Source organism: Electrophorus electricus, chromosome 22 (genome assembly GCF_013358815.1).
Source record: "Electrophorus electricus isolate fEleEle1 chromosome 22, fEleEle1.pri, whole genome shotgun sequence".
Taxonomy (NCBI): Eukaryota; Metazoa; Chordata; class Actinopteri; order Gymnotiformes; family Gymnotidae; genus Electrophorus; species Electrophorus electricus.
In genome coordinates, this window is record NC_049556.1 from 4,772,239 (window position 1) to 4,794,009 (window position 21,771).

The 21,771-nt window shown below is 44.2% G+C and overlaps 2 protein-coding genes across 4 annotated transcripts; both read right to left on the minus strand.

Annotated features, from left to right (window-relative positions):
- Positions 1–122: 122 nt before the first annotated feature.
- c22h18orf25 (chromosome 22 C18orf25 homolog) lies at positions 123–13,238 on the minus strand. 3 transcript variants are annotated; one of them, XM_027032400.2, is made up of 5 exons: positions 13,053–13,238; positions 10,661–11,432; positions 4,262–4,342; positions 3,949–4,033; positions 123–3,593 (listed from the first exon to the last, which is right to left on the minus strand). In XM_027032400.2, the coding sequence occupies exons 2-5, from the start codon at positions 11,358–11,360 to the stop codon at positions 3,428–3,430; spliced, it is 1,032 nt and encodes a 343-aa protein (XP_026888201.2). In that variant the 5' UTR covers positions 11,361–11,432; positions 13,053–13,238; the 3' UTR covers positions 123–3,427. The 3 variants fall into 3 exon arrangements, with proteins under 3 accessions (XP_026888201.2, XP_035377372.1, XP_035377373.1); XM_035521479.1 differs by lacking the exons at positions 123–3,593; positions 3,949–4,033; positions 4,262–4,342 and adding an exon at positions 6,043–7,925; XM_035521480.1 differs by lacking the exons at positions 123–3,593; positions 3,949–4,033; positions 4,262–4,342; positions 13,053–13,238 and adding exons at positions 6,043–7,925; positions 11,736–12,966.
- Positions 13,239–13,310: 72 nt separating this feature from the next.
- Positions 13,311–17,894, minus strand: haus1 (HAUS augmin-like complex, subunit 1). Its single transcript, XM_027032403.2, has 9 exons — positions 17,777–17,894; positions 17,481–17,655; positions 15,708–15,843; positions 15,438–15,572; positions 14,869–14,992; positions 14,634–14,699; positions 14,076–14,147; positions 13,606–13,653; positions 13,311–13,493 (listed from the first exon to the last, which is right to left on the minus strand). The coding sequence occupies exons 1-9, from the start codon at positions 17,795–17,797 to the stop codon at positions 13,449–13,451; spliced, it is 822 nt and encodes a 273-aa protein (XP_026888204.2). The 5' UTR covers positions 17,798–17,894; the 3' UTR covers positions 13,311–13,448.
- Positions 17,895–21,771: the final 3,877 nt, after the last annotated feature.

Below are 21,771 nucleotides of genomic sequence, written 5' to 3' on the forward strand. Positions count from 1 at the left end.
AATTCCAAAAACATGCCTATTTGAACTTCTGGTTCCCTGTATTTGGACACACCACACAAACAATCTTTGCTGTCAATCAACTGCTTTGCAAAAACAAATCAAAGGAATGACTCAGAAACAGCTCCTCTTTAAATAGGTTTATTTATTTATCTTAAAATAGTCTTATTTTATTCTACATACTCATCATTTAAAGGAAGTAGAGGACTTGCAGAAGCAAAAAAAAAAAGAAAAAAAAGAATAACATCTTCATAATTTAAAATACTGTCCAAAAAATAAATAAATAAATGGGAGTGGGGCTATTTTCTTATTTGGATGGTGCATAAAATGGTGAAATCCATGCATCCTTATTGCTGTTGGGCAATTTATATGACTAGACTATTTTTGCATGGATCTGTTCCTAGAAATGATGTTAACATCAGTAACAATAAAAAAAAAAAAAATCTTAATGTAGATGACGTGTATATCAGAGGACCTTCCGGACTTTGTGCGGCGTGTGCATGTGAAGTCTCTTGACGGCATAACGGAAGCTGTCGAATTCCTCGTAAAGGTCTGAGATGCTGCTCTCATTTTTACATTAATAAATTACTCGATTCCAAACCTGGTCGTGAGCTTAGATATGACCAATTTGTTCATTTAGCCTCAGAACTGAAGTGCAGATGTAAACAATCCATTCACCCCTATCCAAACTGTTCGAATTCTAAAGTAACATAATTTAAAGCCCTTGACATTGCTAATTTTAACTGCCTTCAAACGTTTTTTTTATTTTGTCCTCGTTTTCCATCACCAGCTAACCCTGGGGGTTAAGAAATTCATTAGTTAATAGTTTAATTAACAAGACTCTTTCTAGCTTAACACTCAGTTCTGTGTTCCCGTGATATCTATGCCCAGTAAACGGATGCCTGACACTCACACTGCAAGCATGATGACTTTGCCCTTTTGTGACATTTGGAGGAAACTTGTGCCTCTCCATTAGAGCTGATTCTTTAACACACTGGTCAGGCAGAAGCAGCCCCTTTGTGCTCTCCTGGCCACCTTAAGAACATCTCTAAAGGGGAGTATATGAAGAAAGGGATGGTGCAAAACAAGACCTGTTCATAGACGGCTGACCCCATGTTCATCCACTTCCAATGATTATTGGTCAGTTCCCCTCTGTCGCCAGCCAACTGAACACAGTGGGTAGCCTCAAATGTCTCCATTAATGGGGATAGGTCATACCAGGCAGAGATGGGTGGGCCCAGGCATGATCGAGAGTTAAAATGGTAAAACATTACAGCAGTTATGCTCCATATCTTGCAGATTAATGGTACAGTTGAAGCTGGTCCCCATCAGGGGACTACGCCAGCACGTGGAAGTTCTGCCTAACGGCTGACGTCACGCTCATCTGCTGGGCTTTGTACTCCGGTCCTGCCAGACTCCTGAACTTGGCTCCACAGAATATAGTTTCGCTCAGTAGACGGTTCAGTATTCTAACTCATCTATAACAGCCTTGACAACACTACACCCTGCCTCCTGCCTCAGCCACCCCCAACATGCCATGGTGCAAACATTAGCCAATTTCACACCGCCGATGGCACGTGTTTTGTGTTGCAGACAGGCCCTCTGAAGTGCACAGGTGTCAATGCTATTAATCACCTCCGACCCCCCTTCAAGTGTCCCCTACACCAAACATGCTACTATGTGGAAACCGCCATGACCGCATGTAACCCTGCAAGAACCCATGCCATCAACGGGGACGTGAGAGTTCAGGTGTACGTTTCAGTGGAAAACCTCCCTTTCCCAATACAGTCAGACAATATGTGATCTTGAAGAGAAACAAAAAATATACTTAATTATGCCAACGAAACTTGGTAACCAAAAAACAAAACAAAAAAAAAACAAACAAAAAAAACCAACCCAAAACAAAACCAAAAAGTCCTACATAAATCTGTCAGTAACCACATCAAAAACTAATAGGCCTGTCTCTTCCCTTTAAATAAATGATCCATATTCAACATAAGGAAAAACACACTTTAAATATTAATAGTCACAGCTAACGCTGCATTATGAGACAGCAAAGATGTAGCCAAAGCAAACAATATAGAAACATCTGCAGGTCTATATGAAACAGTTGATTTACAGTAGCATCAGTTACTTAAATAACTACAAATCACTACTTATATTGTCATTATCGGTATTAAAATGTTCACACATTGATGCGATTCTTTTTCTTCTTTTCCCTTTTTTTGGGATAAGTTCCACTGGCATGAAGGCCCATTTCTGTGACCACACAAAATAGACCTTAGCGTGAGTGTGTCTGAAGGCAGAAGGTGACAGCGAACACACACACACACACACACACACACACACACACACACACACACAAACACAGCAGCTCTGCTCCTACAGCAGCATTACACATTTCAGACATAAAAAACACACACTGACCTCTGCATCACTCTCACACACCCATATTTCTCTCTCTCCATGTTGCACATGCACACACACTTATGCACACGCAGAAGCAGTCAGGGTATTGCTATGGTTAGAGTAAAACCCGTGTTATTGCACCAGCGGGTCCCGAAGCAGCTTTACAGCAAGTTCCTACACTAGCACGTCCGAACGAGTAGGCGACACCTGAGACTAGTGGCAGCTGTGTGTGTGTGTGTGTGTGTGTGTGTGTGTGAGATGTTTCTAGGTGTGTTGGCCAAGCTACTCAAAGCACTGGAGATTTAACCTGCTCGTCTCTCCTCAGAACTAAAAAAGAAAAAAAAGATTTCATTGCAGCCAGTAAAATGACATGCAGTGAGTCTGTGTCCCTGCATTACCACCATTAATGGCCACTAGGTGTCGCTCTAACAGTAGTCTTGACAAATCCATCAGTCAGGGGTTCAGCTATGAAATCTGGTGGAACTGAGTACAGCAAATCTGATTGGATAAGCTCACCATATGATACAGAACAAGGCGGGAAATCCTGCTTTTTTCATGTATCTCTGAACTAATTGAAGGAAACGACTTCTAAAGTAACCTCTACTTCCAGAAATGGGAGGACTGACTCTTCTGCCGTAACGCTACTTGTCCAAGTCATGCCCTCGCGCGGACGTCCACGCGTGTAGTCGGGGGTGTGGACCCCTGCCTGGTGTTCCAAACACTTGGCTACACGGAGGTAAAGCATCAGCGCAAGCCTCATTTTTAACAACCTTTCGCGTGTGTTCAATTAACATGTTACGACCACGGTTTCGTGGGGATGGGGGGGGTGGGGGTGGTTGGGAGACTTTTCAGAATCGTTTAACAAACTACTGAAGAGTTATCCAAGGACCTTTTCAGTAGTTTTACTCATGTAACCAAATCAAGAAAGGGACTCATTTTAAAATGTTTTAAGACACTCAGGTCCACGGTATATGTATGCGTGCACAGTGTGTGTGGTGCATGGTTGTGTGTGCATGTAAGATCACAGCAGATATCTGTGTCTGTCTTCATCCAGTGTCAGATCCACCACTTCAGGGGGTGGGGCCCAGCCAGTCTGGGTGTTGACCGCTGACCAAGGAGGCGGGGCTCGCTGCTTCCATGAAGAAAGAGACTGGATGACTCCACCTCTTGGAAACCTAGACACAGCACTATAGGAAACAAGTGGAAAACCAATGAATACAAAATCCTTAGTGAACATTTACACAAATATATTTAAATATATTTCTAAATATATTTCATATATAAAACGAATGATGTCAACCCGGTCAATTCGACAGCTGTGAAACTTCAGTTCAAACTGCATGTCTAGGACAGTAGTGGGAAAAACTCAATTTTTCATTTGCCATTTCATTTTTCATTTGATGTCATTTCTCATCATTTTGGCCACATTTGGAACATCTGTACTTGCACACTTCTGACGTTTCCCAGCAAAGTTACGTCCGTTTCCCCTTCGCCCCATTTTAAATCCAGACTACCAGGTGTGGTGACGGGGACGCGGCTCACCTGGCGTTCTCCTGCACGCCCACAATCTCCACCTCGCTGTCAGAGGATGCCGGACCTACCCGCGGAGGCTCCGCCTCTACTGGACCTACAGTAACAGCAAGGGGACAAGGGAGTCTTTAAACCTACGCGGGGTGTGAGACCACTTTCGCTTGCTGATGACTTGAAGCGGCATCCAAATGGCTAACCCAAGAGCCCGCGCTGCATTACAGGTATAGCGCTTGACTTCAATTCAGAAAACCACGGATGTAGAGTACAAGCATCCGAGACGCTTTGTCCACGGTGCTGCACCGCCTCTGTAACCATGGCAACTGACCTGCGAGCGTGCGAGGCTGCTGCTGTTCCTGTTCAGAGTGCGTGTCTGAGACGTCATACTGGCCAATCACTGCAGGGCCTTCTGTAACACACACAGACACACGGCGTCAAATCAATATACTACACATGGCATTCTTTTTGTCCTGAGCTCCACAGATTAAATAACTTTTATGTCTAAATACTTTTGTTTATGGGAATATTAAATAGCTTCTATGATCTACTGCTATTTAAGGAGTTTAAAACAAGAACTAAACTTACCAGTCAGATTCAGTCATACCATCAAACTAGTCAAGCACTCCATAGTATTTTTGGTAAACTATATGGACACTATGTGTGTCACTGGCTGGAAAAAAGTCAAACACACACCAATAGCTGCGTGCGCACACACGCGCACACACACACACACAACCTGGTTATAATACATGGGTTATAAATGGTATCACATTTGACACCATGTGAGGGTATTTGGGTATTGAAGTCTTAAGTATTAGTGTGTTTATGTAGAACTAGCTCACAGGCAACATTCACAAAGACGGTTTTATTTTTGTTTGCTTCATTTCACAATGGGACCCCGAGACAACTGAAAGGCTTCAATCAGCTCTACAATTGAGGTTCTTTGCCCAGTGATGCCACTTTATTGCATTATGACTTTTCCAACATAAAATACTGTTTTCTTGTCTGTAAAGGTCATGTGCTGTTAACTGAAGACCACCCAGGTTGTAGAGGGATGGCCACACAGGGGACAGCACAGTTAAAACAAGACTGCACGTGCTCAGCGGTTGCTTGATGGGCTGGCCATCATCCAGAACGAACGGGACCGGTCCCTTACGTTTCCTGCGAGAGCGCAAATATTAGTGCCCACCAGCCACATCTTACACATCATCTCCTTGGTCAAGTGTACTCTCTGGTTTACGTTCTATTACGTTATTTGTATGCTGGTGCTTGTGGTCAATGAAATGGTGGACAAGCACATTTTTGGAATTTATCTTTGTGGGAAATGCTTCCCATATTATGGATCACTTCCGTATTTTACTATTGAGATCAATATTGTTGTATAATCTTGAGAGAAAAGCTTGCATATTTTGAGTGTAATTTTGTACTGCTTCCAGGTTTAATTCTGACGAATTCTGAATCTAATGACCTGAACTGTTTGGCTGTGGGGTTCAGTCAGAATCATAGAGAAGAGAGAACGGGCATTGGGTAAAACGCACATTTGTAAGTAAGGAAATGGGCAATTTCATCCCCCTTTCCACTGTTTTCCATTTTTTTTCAGTTTAAAGTAGAACTACATCATCTGTATAAATTCAAGCTTTCCAATATAATTTTGCCTTCCAATTAAGAAATCAATTCATTTTGTGTGTGTGCCCCCATAAATTAACAGCTGCCAGAATTTTTAGAGTCTATATAACATCATGTAAGGACTGAATTTAGGATATGAAGATTTGGGTGGGTATTTAGGGAAGATTTGTGAGCTTCCAAAACTTGCTATCTAAATTAGCCAGTGCAAAAGTTAATGAGGGAAGTTTCAAACAACAAACATGTCAAGGCTTGCTGATTATATTAGGGCTAAAGGGAAAATGTGCAAATTAAATTTCCAGACCTTTCTGAAGTGCTTTCTTTTTTAAGGTCCTCATTCCAAAAGTTTAAACCCAAAAACTGAAGTAAGTAATCATATAAGTGCTAAAAACCCTCTCACATCCAACCCAATCCAAAAACCACTCACTCACTCACTCACACACACACACACACACACACACACACACACACACACACACAAACATATCACATACAAAGCTTTTATTTGGGGTGTGAGAATTATACAAATCAGTAATTAAAACCACAACTTCCACCCAAACATAAAATATGGGAAGAGGAACATAAATGACATCATCCTTATTTAATTTTGATCAGGCACCAAAACATGACGTACAATGGATCCCAAGAACAAAAACAAAGACCAGGTATCAACAAAACCATTCATTCCTTCCTTCTGCAGTTTACTCACACTTTCAGTTCCAACAGACTCATTGTGGAAGCACATTGCTCGTTAGCGTAACACTAAAAAACCCTGACGTTTTCTTTTCAGCCCTGCCGTGGTGCGCGCGCGTGTGTGTGTGTGTTAGATTTTAAGCAAAATGTCTGCAAAAGTTGGCCGCAAACCACAAACCATCGCTTTACACTGCTAGCCAGTTTAAGTTAGTGCGTGTTAGGGTTAGGTCCGTCAAACTGCTGATGGCCAAGCACACATACAAAGAGACCAGAACACACACTTGCTATCGTCATCCATTATTAAAAAAAAAACAAAAAACAAAAAAAAAACAAAACCCAAACAAACATAAAATACCCTGTTCCTGTTGCCCTTATATCTGCATTTTAAATAATGCACTTATTTTTCTATCTGCAAAAACTAAATAAAAAAAACCCTGTTGATATAAAATCAAGTGGATAAAAGACCCTAATTGTGTGGAACGGGTAAACGGTGAAGGTTCTCCGTAAGGCCCTTCTGTTTGGGTCTGCACGTCTGCTAACATTTGCATGGAATTATTAATTGTATGTTTGCATGCGTGTGTGTGTGTGTTTGTTTGTTTCAGTAACATACACGCACTCAAAACTTCAATATGAGGTTTTCATAAACATCCCTGTGTGAGGGTGAGAATGTTAGTATATATGCAACTGTAGGCCAGTTTTGTTAGTAATTACACCACAGTGTTGATATTTCATGCATTACTGCTTATAGTTTTTGTTCATTACATGCAGGCGCTGGAATATAATACAAAACAAACCTTGAACCTAACTGAAATCAAACCACTAACGGAAGTTAACAGTTCTGAGTTCTTTGGTCGACCTGTCAGACATGTAAAAAGAAAGCCAATCCAGCATGAAGAACAGGTTTCTAAGCAGTAACCTGTCTCAACTCCGACACGGCGGGAGGCATCTCGCTCTGTGTGGAGAGGATGCACAGGTTGCATCTGAGCTCGGGGAGGACGAGACTCTGGAGTGGAGGAGAGTTCTTCAAGGCACGCACGCTAACGAGGAGCACCCCCCACCCCCTTACGGGAGGAGCGGAGGGGCAGAGGTGTACGGATGGAGAGAGGCGAAGGGAGATAATGCATGGAGGGTGACAAAGAGACGTGGGAGAGAGGGATACTAGAGAGAGAGTATCCGAGAGAGGGATGGGGAAGTGTCGGTCTGACAGTGTGAAGGACCCGTGTATTGCCTTCAACCAAATTCTGAAGATGGATCCGAGCTTCTCTGAAGCGTCTCAGTGGCCAGGCCCCGCTTCCCTTACACGTTAAGCAAGTTTGGGTCGGGTGAATCCAGGATACCGTTGAGGGCGTTGGCCTGGGTGTGCGGGAGGGGGTTGGCATTCAGTCGGGCAATCTGATAGGCTGCCAGCGTTTCCTGCGATTCGGACGAAGGCAGGAAGGAACTGACGTTACTCCGCGCCTCTGGATTCTCGCTGGACGATTGGTCATTGTCGTCGTCGGAATGAAGGCGGGTCAACCTCTCCATCCACACACGGAATCTCTCCTCAGTCTGTCTCTGCATGGTAGCGAACCGTGTCAACGCTTCCTCCAAGACTCCGCCCAGGCTGCCGCTAGCCACGCCCCCATCAAGCAGTCCCTGCGCTGTGGCTCTGGAGGCTTCGCTTCCACGGCGACCAGCTTAAAGACAGATGGCAGGCGCCGAGAAGACAGACACAGAGGTAAGCGGCAGAAAAGGACAAAAACCGCAGCGTGCGAGAGCGGCGGCGTTTACGGCGTGCACGCCGGCGGTCATGCTGACAGGCTAGGCAACAATCATGCAGACCTCCCAGTGCACCAACCCAATACAAGACAGGCCCTACTGGAAAGAAAACGAATCCTCAGACCAAAATGCTTGTTGATCTAATCCAACCAATAAAGAGATGCAAGCCCAAATATGCAAGTAAATAAATAAATAGATCAAATCAATCAAAGTCTATTAATTACTTGTCTGTAAAAGCAAACCATGTTTCGGGATCCATGGGATGCAGACAGACAGACACACACCTTGCAGTGTCCTTAAACGTTTAATGCGCTTTTAAGTATCATCAAAGTACTAGTCAATGCTGTACAATCTCAAATCTAATGCCAGAGATCCGCTACAGTGTAGAGTTCGGGGCTTCTCCTGTTCTGACACGAGCCCCCCAGCTAACTGGCGAGCCACTCAGCAGACGGCGACGGTGGACAGCGGTTCTCCCACCACCTGTGCTCAGAGCTGGGTAGTGAAAACGTGGTTTATTTGCAATAGTAATCTTCATGTTAACAGTACACTGAAGAAAAAACTGCAGGTGAAAAGGGGAAAAGAACCCCCACCACCAGCACAAAGGGCTCAGAGCACTGGAGAACTCATGCATGTGTGCATCGAGAGGAAGCCCTCAGCAAGGCTTTTGGAAAGCAGACTCACACTTAGACTCTGCGTCGCCATCTGCTGGAGAAGAGTTTAACTGCTTTAAGTGAATGCTATGAGAGCTTGAAAAGAACTGACATGTTTGAGAGGCTGCTTGTTTTGTGTGTGTGTGTGTGTGTGTGTGTTTAGACCACTGAGCATCCTTCCTATTCGCAACACAAGGACTTCACAATACAACAGTTGGTAATAGATATCACAAGACTGGCCTCTGCAGTACCGATAGCATGGAAGGATGTAATATGTAAATGAGCGCGCTAACAAATCACAATGTACAGACACTCTTGTGGGTGTTCTGATGATTCATGGTGCTCATGTGAAAATCATTTCAGTCAAAACAAATTAACCATCTCCAGGGTTCGATGTGTTTAGTACATTCAAGGGTGTAATCTTAACTTGCGACTTTTTCTTCCTAAACAGTGGAAGCCCAACTGAACACAAAATGACTCTTAATGGCAAGGCACGGGGTTACTACTCAGTACAATGCTCAACACGCATGCAATATTATTACAGAAATTAAACTCTTACAGCAAAAACCAAGGAAAGACTTAAATGTTTCCACTGCCGTATAAAAAGAAAGAGGGCCATGTTGCAAACTAAATGTTTCTACAAAAACAACACCCGAGCATACGTGAGAAGCACCTGCTTAAAAAAAAAAAAAAAAAAAAAAAAAACCCACACAAAAACAAATCAGATTCTCCAACGTTTTTGCATTTCCCCAGGCACTCGCTAATATTACAGATCGCTCTATACAGCACGTCGCCAACAGCCAATTCACCTTAAACACAGGAGCATGTGGGAAATAACATTTCTAGCCTCTCCAGGGCCAGGGGGTGGGGGGGGTTGTTTGAGAACAGTATGGTGAGGTAATGTTCTGCTCGGGTGCGGAAGCTGGGAAGATTACGGACGAGGCGTGGGCGGCGTAAAGCGGCCGAGACGTTCTGGGACCGGTTTCTAGAACTCAGCAGGGAGCTTACGCAACACCTGAGCAGACATCGCCGCGGCCGCGACACCTTTCTGGACAGTGAAAGAAATGCTGTGCGCGGGTCGCTTTTTCACCTTCGCTTCCCAGTGGCCGGAGCTCCCGCGACAGCCGGCTTCATCTCGCCGTGTTTGTGCAGTGACGCAGCTATTTGGTTCCGCTCACTTTAGGCCCCAGTCACCTATTCATCACTCTATTTGGAATACGTCGTTTTCACTGTCGTGTCGAGCCACGCTTAGCTATTTAAACGCTGGCTGTTCCGACCACATTTGTATAAATGTTTTGCAAGTGAGGAAAAAGACCTGCCGGGTGATTTCAGGAAGACTGGGAAAAGCAGTGTTTGGGGCTCACAAATTCCACTACTGACAGTCTGAGTGGGACATCATCCACAACGCATACACTAAAATAACCACGGGAAAGGCCCGTCATACACGAGTGTGCGCGTGTGTATGTGTCTACCAAGAGGCTCCAGGTTTTGGCTTTGTGCGTGCCTGTGAACAAGAGCATTTTCAGCACAGTACACAGGAGTATGTAATTCTCCAAAAAAATGTTGCGTGCGGTGGTGTGCCAGTCAGAATGTTGTGTATTTAAGTCATTCCATCAACATGCACCAAGCTCTTTGCTGAGAGACTGTTGCATATGTATATGTGTGTGTGTGCGTGTGTGTGTCAAAGTGAGTAAGTATAGGTGTTCACACCAGCGCATACCAATCTTTTAAGTGTCACCAGGTGAAAGCCTGCTCCCAGAAATTAAGCTCTACTGTAAAGTACAAAAGGTTTACTGTAAAGTACGGAAGCTTTACTGTAAAGTTGGAGTTAGCGAGCAACCATGTCTGGCCCAAAGCGGGCGGTTGTATTTGTTAGCTCGGTGTCTCCATCCAACACGCCGAGCCAGGCGATCTCTAGCCAACCCCAAAAACTCACACTGGCAACGCAGGCTGTGCCAGGTGCGTGCATTCAGGCGTTTAGGCGACCTCCCCGCGAGCGTTACCTGTGGGGTGCGAGTTGACCGCGCCACCCTCGTTGTCGGACGAGGCCGAAGACGAGGAGGACGAGGAGGAAGAGTGCGCGGTAATGTCGCTGTCGCTGGTGCTGCTGTCCTGGAGCAGGTCGGGCTTCCGCCGGGCTGCCGCCTCCCGCTTCTGCCGCAGCATGCGCATGCGCTCCTTCTGCCGCTGGCTGCGCGGGCCCCGCCCCCGGCCCCGCCCGTTCACCTGCCTCTCCTGGCAGCGGTTCTTCTTCGCCGCCATGGCCACGCCCGAGGCGTCGCTCTCGGAGCGCGAGCGCCGCGACGACTTCCGCCCGGCCGCCGCCGGGGCGGGCTCGGCTGCCTCCTCTGCCGAGGAGAGCGTGTCCGAGTCACCCAGGTGGCCGGAAGAGGAGGGAGAGCGCAGGCAGATGGAGGAGTCGCTGTCCTCTTGTGGGCGGAGCTGAGCCGTGGCGGAGGCAGGAACCGCTTCGAGTGGCTGTTCGGGGGAGGAGTCTCTGCGCAGCTCTTTCAGTAAGCAGGGCATGGACAGCAGGCCAGGGGGTGGCGCTCTAGTAGGACTCTGCCCGCTGCCTGGCTCTTCACATGTAGGGGAGCTGGTGGGTGTGGTCTCGGGTCTCAGGGACATGTCTTGCTCCTCTGCTGTGGCCCCGCCCTCTATGGGGCATTCTGGGAGCTCATTGGCCTTCTGAGGATCAGCCATCTCTGGAGGGCGGGGCCAGTGGGCAACGTCTTGGTGGCAGCAGTTGCTAGGTGATCAGTGGATTTGGTGTACCTGTAAAGCAACGTATACAGGTCAGCACAATGACAAGGGCCTGTTGCTGGAGTACCCGCACTCTTAAATATCAGCGAAGCAGCACACTTCCGCAGTGTTCAGGTAAAGAAACATTCAAAAGAATTTTCAAAGTACACTTAGTCCTCCAATCCTACAACTGAAATCCATACCAAAGTCTGTGGTAGTGCTTTTGTTGTTGTTTTTGAGTTGAATTGTTGCCGAGCCAGAGTGGGGTTTTTTTCCCCCAATAATAAAATGATAAGGCAAGGAATTTTTTTTTTTTTAATGAAACAAAACACCTACCAGCAAGGACCAAGACTGTATAGAAGTGATATGAGAGGGTTCCGTTTATAGACACGTGGCGCTTCAGGTTTAATGAGCGCTTCTAGAGAGGTTCGTGACGCAGGCCCACAATAACGGTGTCCGTTTACACTGTCCGGTAGCTTTCCTCTGCCATATGAAATATTACTGGCTTTATTTCCCCAGTTTATAGACTGTAGCCATGCATCTCTTGCAATAATTACAGTAAACACTAATACATCAGATCATCTGAAACCGAGTTCCGTGTTCCGTGCAAGTAAACACACAATCAGATCTCGGCGCGCACCTAAAGTTACATCGCTGTGGTTTTTTCCTGCATCCCAACTCTGAAAACACCGCAATGCCTCATATTGCGGCACTGCCGCAGGCTTTTGCCCTAAACGAGCGGACGGATTCCTCGCGTTGCACAAGAAGCCCTGCTGCGCTGTCGCACGACACGACGGGATCCCGTCTCGCCCCCGAACCGCAAGGACAATTGTTCGAGGTGGATAATAACGCCGCGCTGCCAAAATAAGCCATCGACGGGTGTTACGAAACGGGAGCGCCGAAAGGTCCTCGGGCATCAATCTGAAACTCATACCGGGCGACATGGCTCGCTCTCTACCGGACACGGATCAATGCATCATGCATGAACGCCGCACGCACAGGAGCGAGCGATCGCATCCCACCAAACACTTCCCTCACAAGCGCTTGCTTTCTTGAGTCTGTTGGAAAATCACGCCACGGTGTGTCGCAGTGTTCATAGCAATTCAAATCCTTTGACCGCGATCCAATAACAAACGGACGTTTACAGTGCTTTAGCTAGTTAACCTAGTGCCCTTAAATAAATAGTCGTCCCCGGAATTGCGGCAGAGAAAACCCGACCAAAGAAGTGTGGCGGTAAGATTTGCGTCCAATATACACGCAGAGGAGGTCTCCTATCCGGTTAAACATCATTAAGCCTACCATACACATTTGTACCCAAGTAAACACAAGTTGTGTTTTCGCTTTTTCGTCTTGTACACTTGTGCACGGATGAGCTAATGCTACTGGCTAAATAGCACGCAACGTCGCGTACTCTGGAGGTTAGCTAACTAGTTAGCTAGCACACTACGGGCTAAAAGACACGAACAATCTGAAAAGGAAGACCACAAAGCAGGAGAGCCCTGCGCATTACGTTTTAAATTAGGAGACGGCGAGAGGCTCCCCGAAACGGCAGTTAGCATGACAGCTAGGTCGCCAGTAACGAGCCCCTCGCGCGCAGTGCGGGTCTAAACGAGCGCGAGCTCAGCCGTTAACGGTTCGAGGAACGTAACGTACCTGGCTCGAGCGCGTCCTCATGTACGACTTCTAATGCGCATCGTAGGCTGTGCGGGCCTTTCACAGGTGGCACTCGCGTAAACGTGTAGCATGCGGATAAAAAGTTTGAAGAGCGTTTGCACCGCCGATAACTCACTTCCCGACCCGTTAGCTTGGTTGGCTAATTCATAATGCCCCCACTAGCGATGGTCGACCCAAAATTTGAAGGAGTCATTTCCGGTTGTTTATTTCGATAACAGATGTCGCCACACAGTGGTCTGGAGAGCAGGTGTAGTTATTTATTTATTTTTTTTACACACACCAGTGAAGAGCAAGACCCAAAACACTTGACAGTTAGTTAAGATGCTACATTAATTGCCGTGACTAGTTTAAGATGGTATCTGAAACTCCAAGAGTTTATTTGAAGTCCACCTTTCCTTCCAGCTCAGCATCCAGGGCTGCCTGTTGCATGCACATACACACACAAAATGCAAAATGAGTTACAAAATGCAAAACTATTTCATTTAATCACAAAAAATAAAGGTTTATGTAATGAAAGAACAGTAAAATGTACCAGTTCTCTTTTTGCCTCTTCAATTTTAACGCGAGCAAGGGCTGGACTCTGTGGAGGAACAGTGCATTCATAACGTCTCTGGTATTACAGGAAGACCAACACGTCTTTGGCCATCCCCTGTACGAGATACTATTGATCTACCAACTACCTTAGAGTTTTGTGTACCTATCCAATGACAGTTAAATATGAAAAACAATCTTTGCCCATTTACTCTTTAAGGGCTGGTTTCCCAGATCTATATTACACTCATGTCTAAATGTCAAATGCATTTTCAATGGGGACCTGATCATTGTCATTGCAATTCAGCCAAAGAACAGGTTCAGCAAGCTGTGCTTTTTTGAAAATAACAAAAGTATGATGGTATACAATAAACAATCTTGCATCACTTTACATATTCTACAGAATATGAGAGAAAGAGCATAGGCATGAACAACAGAGCACAAGCTCTCTGAAGCCTCGTCTCATCTTACTGGGCTCAGATCACTGTAGGGCTCCAATTTCTTCACGAGCGGCAACATTTCCTGTTTTAGGGCTGTGATTTTCTGCAAATACGCAAGGAGAAAGATTTAAAATCGACAACAAATATGAATGAGAGTGCAACTTGAGAGGCCTAAATTGACATGAACGGCCCTTTCACATCAGATCTAGGAATGCCTACACTTGATACAACTTTCACATCAGAAGATCTAGGAATGCCTACATTCGATACACTTTTCACATGACACCGCTTACACTGATATTTTAAAGTAGTGTTTTAGGACATCGATACATGTGTTCTGAGTATGGAAAATGGTTTATCAGAACTTTCGCTGCCCTAAATATCTTTTGAATATCGCAAGTTCGAACCAGCGATAAAACTACAATGAAAACCGACCCGTGAGAGAGTCAGTCAAAGAGAAATCAAGCGGTCCCCATTATGCCTTTAAACATTAAATAAGCATCTTCAGCAACTGAAGATGATGTGGAGACTGACGAAAAGGGTGTGAAACCCGCACGGATATTCATAATGGAGGTCGTGTCCATCGTACCTCAGAAAGCTGCAGAATGGCCTCATGGGTAAGAGAATCTTGCATCTGCCTAGATGCCAGCTTGTCCTACAGGAACACGCATGCATGTGTACACACAAAGCAGTTTCCTTCATAAATTATCATCATGGTCAAGATACACACTTAATATACCAGTTAACACATTTAAATTAACATTCCATAGTCATTGCAAAAAAAAAAGCAGCGAGACCTCCCAGGAAATAATTCACAAGTGCACCTGTGCCATCTTATTTCTGTAGATGAGGTCTTTGGATTTGTTCTTCATGAAGTCCATATTGAGCAGCCTTTCCTCTGCTGTAGCAGCCTCCACCTGCTGAGCTTGTATGGTCTCCTTCAGGTCCCTAACACAGACGCTTTGCTTGGTGACATGCGCAATGTCAAAGTTAAACAAGCTAAATTTCTGTATTACTAAGTCTATCCTACTTAACAGTCCTTACACAATAAGGTGCATTTCTCCTCCTCGGTTAGAACTACATTTCCCAGCCTCAGCTATAGCAGGCGGGTATAGGGCCCAAGCTTTTGTCGCAGCCAGGAGGTGACATAAATCAAATGTTTTGGACTGGCTGCAACACAAGTCAGGACCAGGGACCCGCCCTTTGTGAGCAAAGCTGAAATTGCTGGTATAACAACAACGATAAATAAATAAATAAAATCTCTGCCCCAACACCATCAGACCAGGGAGTTTTCACCACTGGTCTTCAATCAAACCCAGTGTCTAAACTCACTGCCTGCAGGCTGAAGTCTGGAATGATAATGTTGATCTGTAGGGTGGGTGTGTTCTCCTACTCTTGCAGTTTTTTCTGGAGAATCATCATGTCAGCCATCTTCCTCCTCACAGCAGAGAGTTCCCGCCCCAACCTCCTGTCAGTCTTCTCCGCCTCAGCCAAGTCATTGGTCAATTGATTAATTGCAGGGACAAGGCTGCAAATTCACTGGTGATTAATAGTGCTCCACAGCTGCACAGCAATCTTAACGTAATATTAATGCTTTGGGGGAAACTCCACCCTAGTAAATCTGCTCATTTGCAAGTGTGTCCGGTGTAAATGTGTGCATTACCTCCCCAAGGATGTGTCTTTAACTTTAAGTGTCTCAGCAGTGCCCTCTAACACAGACAGCAGGTCAGAAGTAAGTTTCGAATCACTTCCGGGTTGCAGGCCCACTCCCTGAAATAGCACTTCCTGTAAGTGGGCGCCTATAATGGAGGGCAGTAGTTTAACTGGTTAGTGTCTCGGTCTGACGCTATCGCCCAATAGAAATCTATGGACTGCGGACACCGGTCTCAAGAGCTTGGGATTCATGTTCTGTGATTTTTACTGAAGTGGTCAAGGTCAACGTGTCAAATCTGTGAAGCCGCACAGCTGCAAGAGGATAAACAGTACCAGAGGATCTGCTTCCATGGTTACATTTATATTTTTTGGCATTTAGCTAATGCTTTTTCCCCTCCAAAGTGACTTACAATTATGACTGAGAACAATTGCGAGTTAAGGTGGCAGGGCTTGAACTGGCAACCTGATTACTAGCCGAGTATCTTAACTATTAAGGTACATTTAAGGCACCACTGCTGGAAGTCAGATGTACACAGGCATCATCGCTGCTTTTGGTTACTTTATTGTACATGTTGATCAGAGAATAAAAACACTCCTTTTTTTGGCTCATGCCATTACATCTGTGTTTTGGTACTCATGAAAGCGAAGACTGAAGTGTGCATCCTCGGTGCACTTTCTGGAAATTCACACATTAGAGTTACACCCCTAACAGCCTAGATAAACAACAGAATTAGATAGCCCTTCTGCCCACCAAGTCGGGAACATGTACGTTAAGCCAAGGAGTCTGCAAGTCTTTAACTTTAAGAGCTACACTGGGCGTGACTTCACCTTCGTAGTTCAATAACAGTCTTTGTGGGCTAAAACTGAAACAGTTCCCTCACAGTTTAGTACCATTTTCTATGTATTATGCAGCCAGAAAAGGAAAGCCACTTTTGTTTCAGGTACAGACATTTTAAATCATATGTATATGGCCCTAAACTGACCTGTTTGTGAACTGGAATATTACACAGGACAGGAAATGGACCCTTTTGGTCTCTGGTGCCAAGTTTCTTTAACCAGCTCTCATTCTGTTTTGTTTTATACCCCATCATATGACAGTCTGTGTGTTTTTGCTGCAACGATATGACTTAGGGGTGCGTGTGCTATTTTTTTTAAGAGTGATGTAACAAGAAAAAACAAACAAAACACGTGGCTTGCGGAAATATAGCAGATGATAAATACCGCAAGAGCAATCCCAGTGTGATTCGGACCATTCTGTGTTGTCCTTTCTGGTAAATTTGGACACAAGATTTGTCAGCCAGTCAAGCCTGGCCATTCAGGAAGAAGTCTGACTTAGCTGTCCATTTACTCCCAGAATGTGGCAACGTTTAGCTGTTAATCTAAAGGGGCTACAAACGGTGCTCTGTTATTAGTAGATTCTACTTATTCCTATGGACTCGCCCTTTTCTCTTTACGTTTTTGCTTGCAACTCTTTTGTGACATTTTTTTTGGGATGGGATTTGACTCGGCTAGATGGCAACGACGTTTTTCCATTTCCATGAGTCATTTAATGAGCCACATGTCATCGACATCGTTTTCACATTGATGACACGCTTTCATACACAAGTTGACAACGCATCTGATGTAGGTTGTGAAATCCCTCCTCTTCTGATTTACAGCCCAGCCACGGGTTCTTAGATCAACTTAGCTAACGCTGCATTTTCTCAAAGAAGGGCTGGGGAAACAACAGACAACGGACAACATCCGTTTCAGGGCAGCCGGCCGTAAGAGGCGCGGTCCTTACTCTCGCCGCCGTATTCCGCAGCCTTCCGTGCGTGGTCCTCCGCCACCAGCGAAGCCTCCTCGCACCGCAGCTCGCTCACCGCCGCGAGCTGCTCCAGGAGCGCGATCGTGCGCGTGTTCACTTCAAACTCGGGCGTCGCTCGCTCGCCAAAGACCGTCGCGAGCCAGCGGTTAACCTGAGCCAAATACCACACACGATAAAGTAAATAACAACAATTAAAAAAAAGACCCTACTACATTAAAACACACATGCGAATGCCCGTCTTAACCTAACCACCGAGGACACGGCGAACTTACCCTCTTGTTCTTTTCGCACATGCTTTAAAACTGTGAAACTTTGGCGGAACTTTAAGGCTTGGTCTGAAAATAAAAAACAATTTAGCCAGGTATCCCGCCACTGGTTTCGTGCGTTTCTTCTTCCGGGTTTGAGAGCGACAATGTAATTGGTTGTCTGAGAAACGTGGTGACCAGTTAAAATCGCAATCGTGCAGGTGCCCGCCCATTCTCTTACGCGGGCCTAAAAGAACTGTAGATCCTCAAATCATTTGCTGCACCGGGGGCGCCTGTAACGCTCGATATAAAAATGTGGACAGATGATTTGAGATTAACCAAAGGTTTGTGAATAATGTGTCTATCCTGAAGATGCGTAATTAGACAGTAAAGGTTCCCCCTATCTTTCCTGCTTGAAAGCGGTGGCCCTTAAGTCGAGTTCTTATTTATAGAGCACCTTAAAAGACAAGGGTCAGCCAGCATACTTTACATTAAAATCGAATTATTTTAACCATATATGATAAAGTAATGAAATAAAACAGATATAAACATAGAATAAATGAAACAAAACATAAAACCCACATCTGTATTTGCTTTCTGATTAGGCTAATCTTGCCAGGCTCGCAATGCACATATGCAAAGTGTATATTTAAAGAGTATAACGTGTAAAATGTATAAAATGTCGTTAAAATGTCATTAAAGTACTTAATAAAGTACTTCAGATTAACACACATCACCAGTGCCATAAATACATGCAAATCGTCTTTAATGAAATGAGACTGCATACTTTATAGGCTGTTTTGTTCCAAGCCTGCCAACCTTTTGAACAGCTCAAAGTACAATAACAATTCCTTTCCGCAACTTGCAAGATCTACAACATATTTCTTTTCTTTATTTTCCTTTCTTCTTCTTCTTTTTCTTCTTCTTCTTCTTCTTCTTCTTCTTCTTCTTCTTCTTCTTTCTTTCTTTTTTTTTTTTTTTTTTTTTACAAGTTGCCAGAACAGGGCATGACCAAAAATATGTGTTAAGTTGGCAAAGGTATTACAACCCCTTTCACAGCTTGTATCCAGGTTATGGGATATTTCGGCCAGTCTCGCTTTGGAGAAATGAGCTCCATGTAGAACTCTGAATTGTAATACGCTTAGTTTTGCAGAAGAGGCGCTATAACTCACTCCCTGCAGAGCACAGTTCCAGTCCATCCCTAATTCCCTCCCCCAGTCTGCCCTAATTTTCACAAGGGTCCTGCTTTTAAGAGAATCAATACAATCTTTTATCCTCTAAATAAATGCTTGGGCCTTTGTGGTAGTTCTATATGTACTCTGGGCCTCTTCTAAATAAATGGAGTGAATATGTAATCTATACTCTTCTTGCTCTATGAATTATAACTTCCACTCATAACTACAGTGGATTGAGCTGAGGAGTTTTCATCCATGTTTCATCCATGTTTCATCCATGAAATGCAAGTAGGAACCAACTTATTTTTAAACATGTGATTAAATATTCCCATTTGACCTTGTCAAAAGCTTTCACTGCGCCCAGTGAGACGACTGCCGTTGTGGCGTCCCACTGGTGTCCTTGTGGGTCAGAGGTCAGGCAGGGGTCAGTGGTTGAATGAGGGTCCCCGCTTCAAAGACATTTTGTAGCCTGCTGTGTGTCAGCTCCTGATCTGCTTCGGACAGGTGGATCGAGAGCATCACCTCATACGTTTGTCGTTTCAATCACTGTTCGTTTCACTTAATGAATGATCCAAAATGATTTTATGCTATTACTGTAGTTTAATTAGACCATAATTAGATCTGAGGTGGAACGCTTCAATAAAAGAAGAATTAAAGCTAAAAAGCACAGGCATCGTGACAAGTGGCACTTAACAAATTTATCTGAGATAGAGAAAGGGAGAGAGGACTGAACACGTAAGTGGTGCCTCTGGATGTAGGTACTCATATATATAAATCTGACTCATGAATCGCAACTCATCTCACAGAACATAGGCTTTCAAAACACAGCCTTCGATATCCTTATTACCATTAGCAAATGATTGCTAATGCCAGTCACTTGACCACTTCTGGAATACATGGTTAGTTTAGGAGTCATACATATTATTATATTATCTCAACAGCGCGCTCTTGTTTGTCTTGCTGCAGTTTTAATTTGCAGGCTCTGCTCATCTAGAAGGTTACATCATTATTCAGCTGCGATCTCAGGTAGAAGGTTACAGCACTAATATACAGAACTCAAAATCCCTGCAGGTTTAGATGGGCAGTGTGTAAGAGACTTGTTATACATTTTGTTAGATTATCTGATGAGAAGCTAAAATAAAGAGAGAACCTAAAAAAAGCCAAACTTGATATTTTGGCACTTTATCTGTCACAAGATGTGGTTGGATATGGGTAAAGTAAATTACAAAAGAGTCATTCAGACTTTGTTGGTTTGTTTACTTGTTGTCATGAGGCCCTTGGTTCCAACCCGTATAGCCGGTAAGTGCGGCCATGAGTTGTACCACTCCTGTGCCTGTTTAAGTTTCACACCACTAAACATGGCCAGCCATCTCCTCTGTCTCAGGACTCTGTGAAATGTGAAATAACATAAAGGGATATTTACTAATTGTGCACCAGGTGTATTTATTATAATTTTTTTGTGTGTGTGTGTGTGTGTGTGTGTGTGTGTGTGTGTTGAGGGGCACAGAGATGTGTTAAGAAATGTCTGACGTCCATAATGTACAGCGCGTGAGCTCCTCAGCTATGTGTCTCTATAAGTGATATAGGAAATTCTGCAGGGGTGCATACAGGTTTAACTCATTTCATGAATGGAGCCCAGAGGTGGAGGTGGAAAGCCTTGGGGTGATCGGAACAGTGCAGTCTGCAGCTGGGAGATTGAAGCACATAAACTGATTTTTTCAAAACCTGATCTTAACTGTGTTTCACATTTTTAAAAGATATCTCAGTGGCACTTTACTCTCTATTTCAGCATTCCCTTCACATCAGCAAAAATGACTGAACACTACTGTTGCTGTGGCCGGTTAAGAATACATGCACTTCGGCAGAAACCTCATTAGGCATTGTTTGTGTTGCCTGAGAGCCAACAGGTGAATGATGTTGAGAAGGTGAGGAAATGATTTAAAGCATTTTCATAAACACTGTTCGGAAGACAGTGAATGATTCGGGAATGGAACCCTCAATTACTCTTCCGTGAACACAAGAAGAAGACGCTACACTAATATACAAAACTCTAAATTCTCTGCAGGTTTAAAGGGATAGTGTGTAAGGTGCAGCAGCATCTAGTGGTGAGGTTGCACATTGCAACCAACTTAACACCCTTACCTCACCCTCGCTTTCCAAGAGTATGTGTGCCAAACTAATTCTGGAATGAAAGCATCATCTATAACCTCATCAAGTATTATGTCAAGTGATAAGGTTACATAAGATAAGATATTTAGTCTGAAAAACATTCGGTTGTAGCTTCCATGTAAGATACTTGTTTTGCATTGTGGTAGCAATATTATTATTATTATTATTATTATTATTATTGACATTTATATAATGTCTTTGTCCAACTCAAGGACGGTTTTTACACACAGAAATCAGCTTTTACAATCACTCACACACCGATTATTCCTAATACATTGCATGCTACTAAAGGTATCATTAGCGAAGTAATTGCAAAAGCTATCACAAATTCAGTGTTCATTTATCACTGATGGCTACATACTATACTGACTGGAAACTATACTGACTACCTTTGTGATAAAAGACTATTCGGTCCATATCATCCACATTTAAAAGGTTTACAGTTGTAAGCACTTGATTTGCAGGGTTAGTAATTTCAGGAGTAAAATAGTGTTTACAATTAAGGCCTCACTTAAAAAAAAAGAGATGTGCCCTTTATTGCTGTGTTGTTTCATTCACGGAGATAAACCCACAAAATAGTTAGTTATATATATTTTTTATTTCTAGCCTAAAATCAGAGTTGACAGGATCTAGTTGCTGGCGCTCGTAGCTCTTAAATACTTAGGTGAAACACAAAAA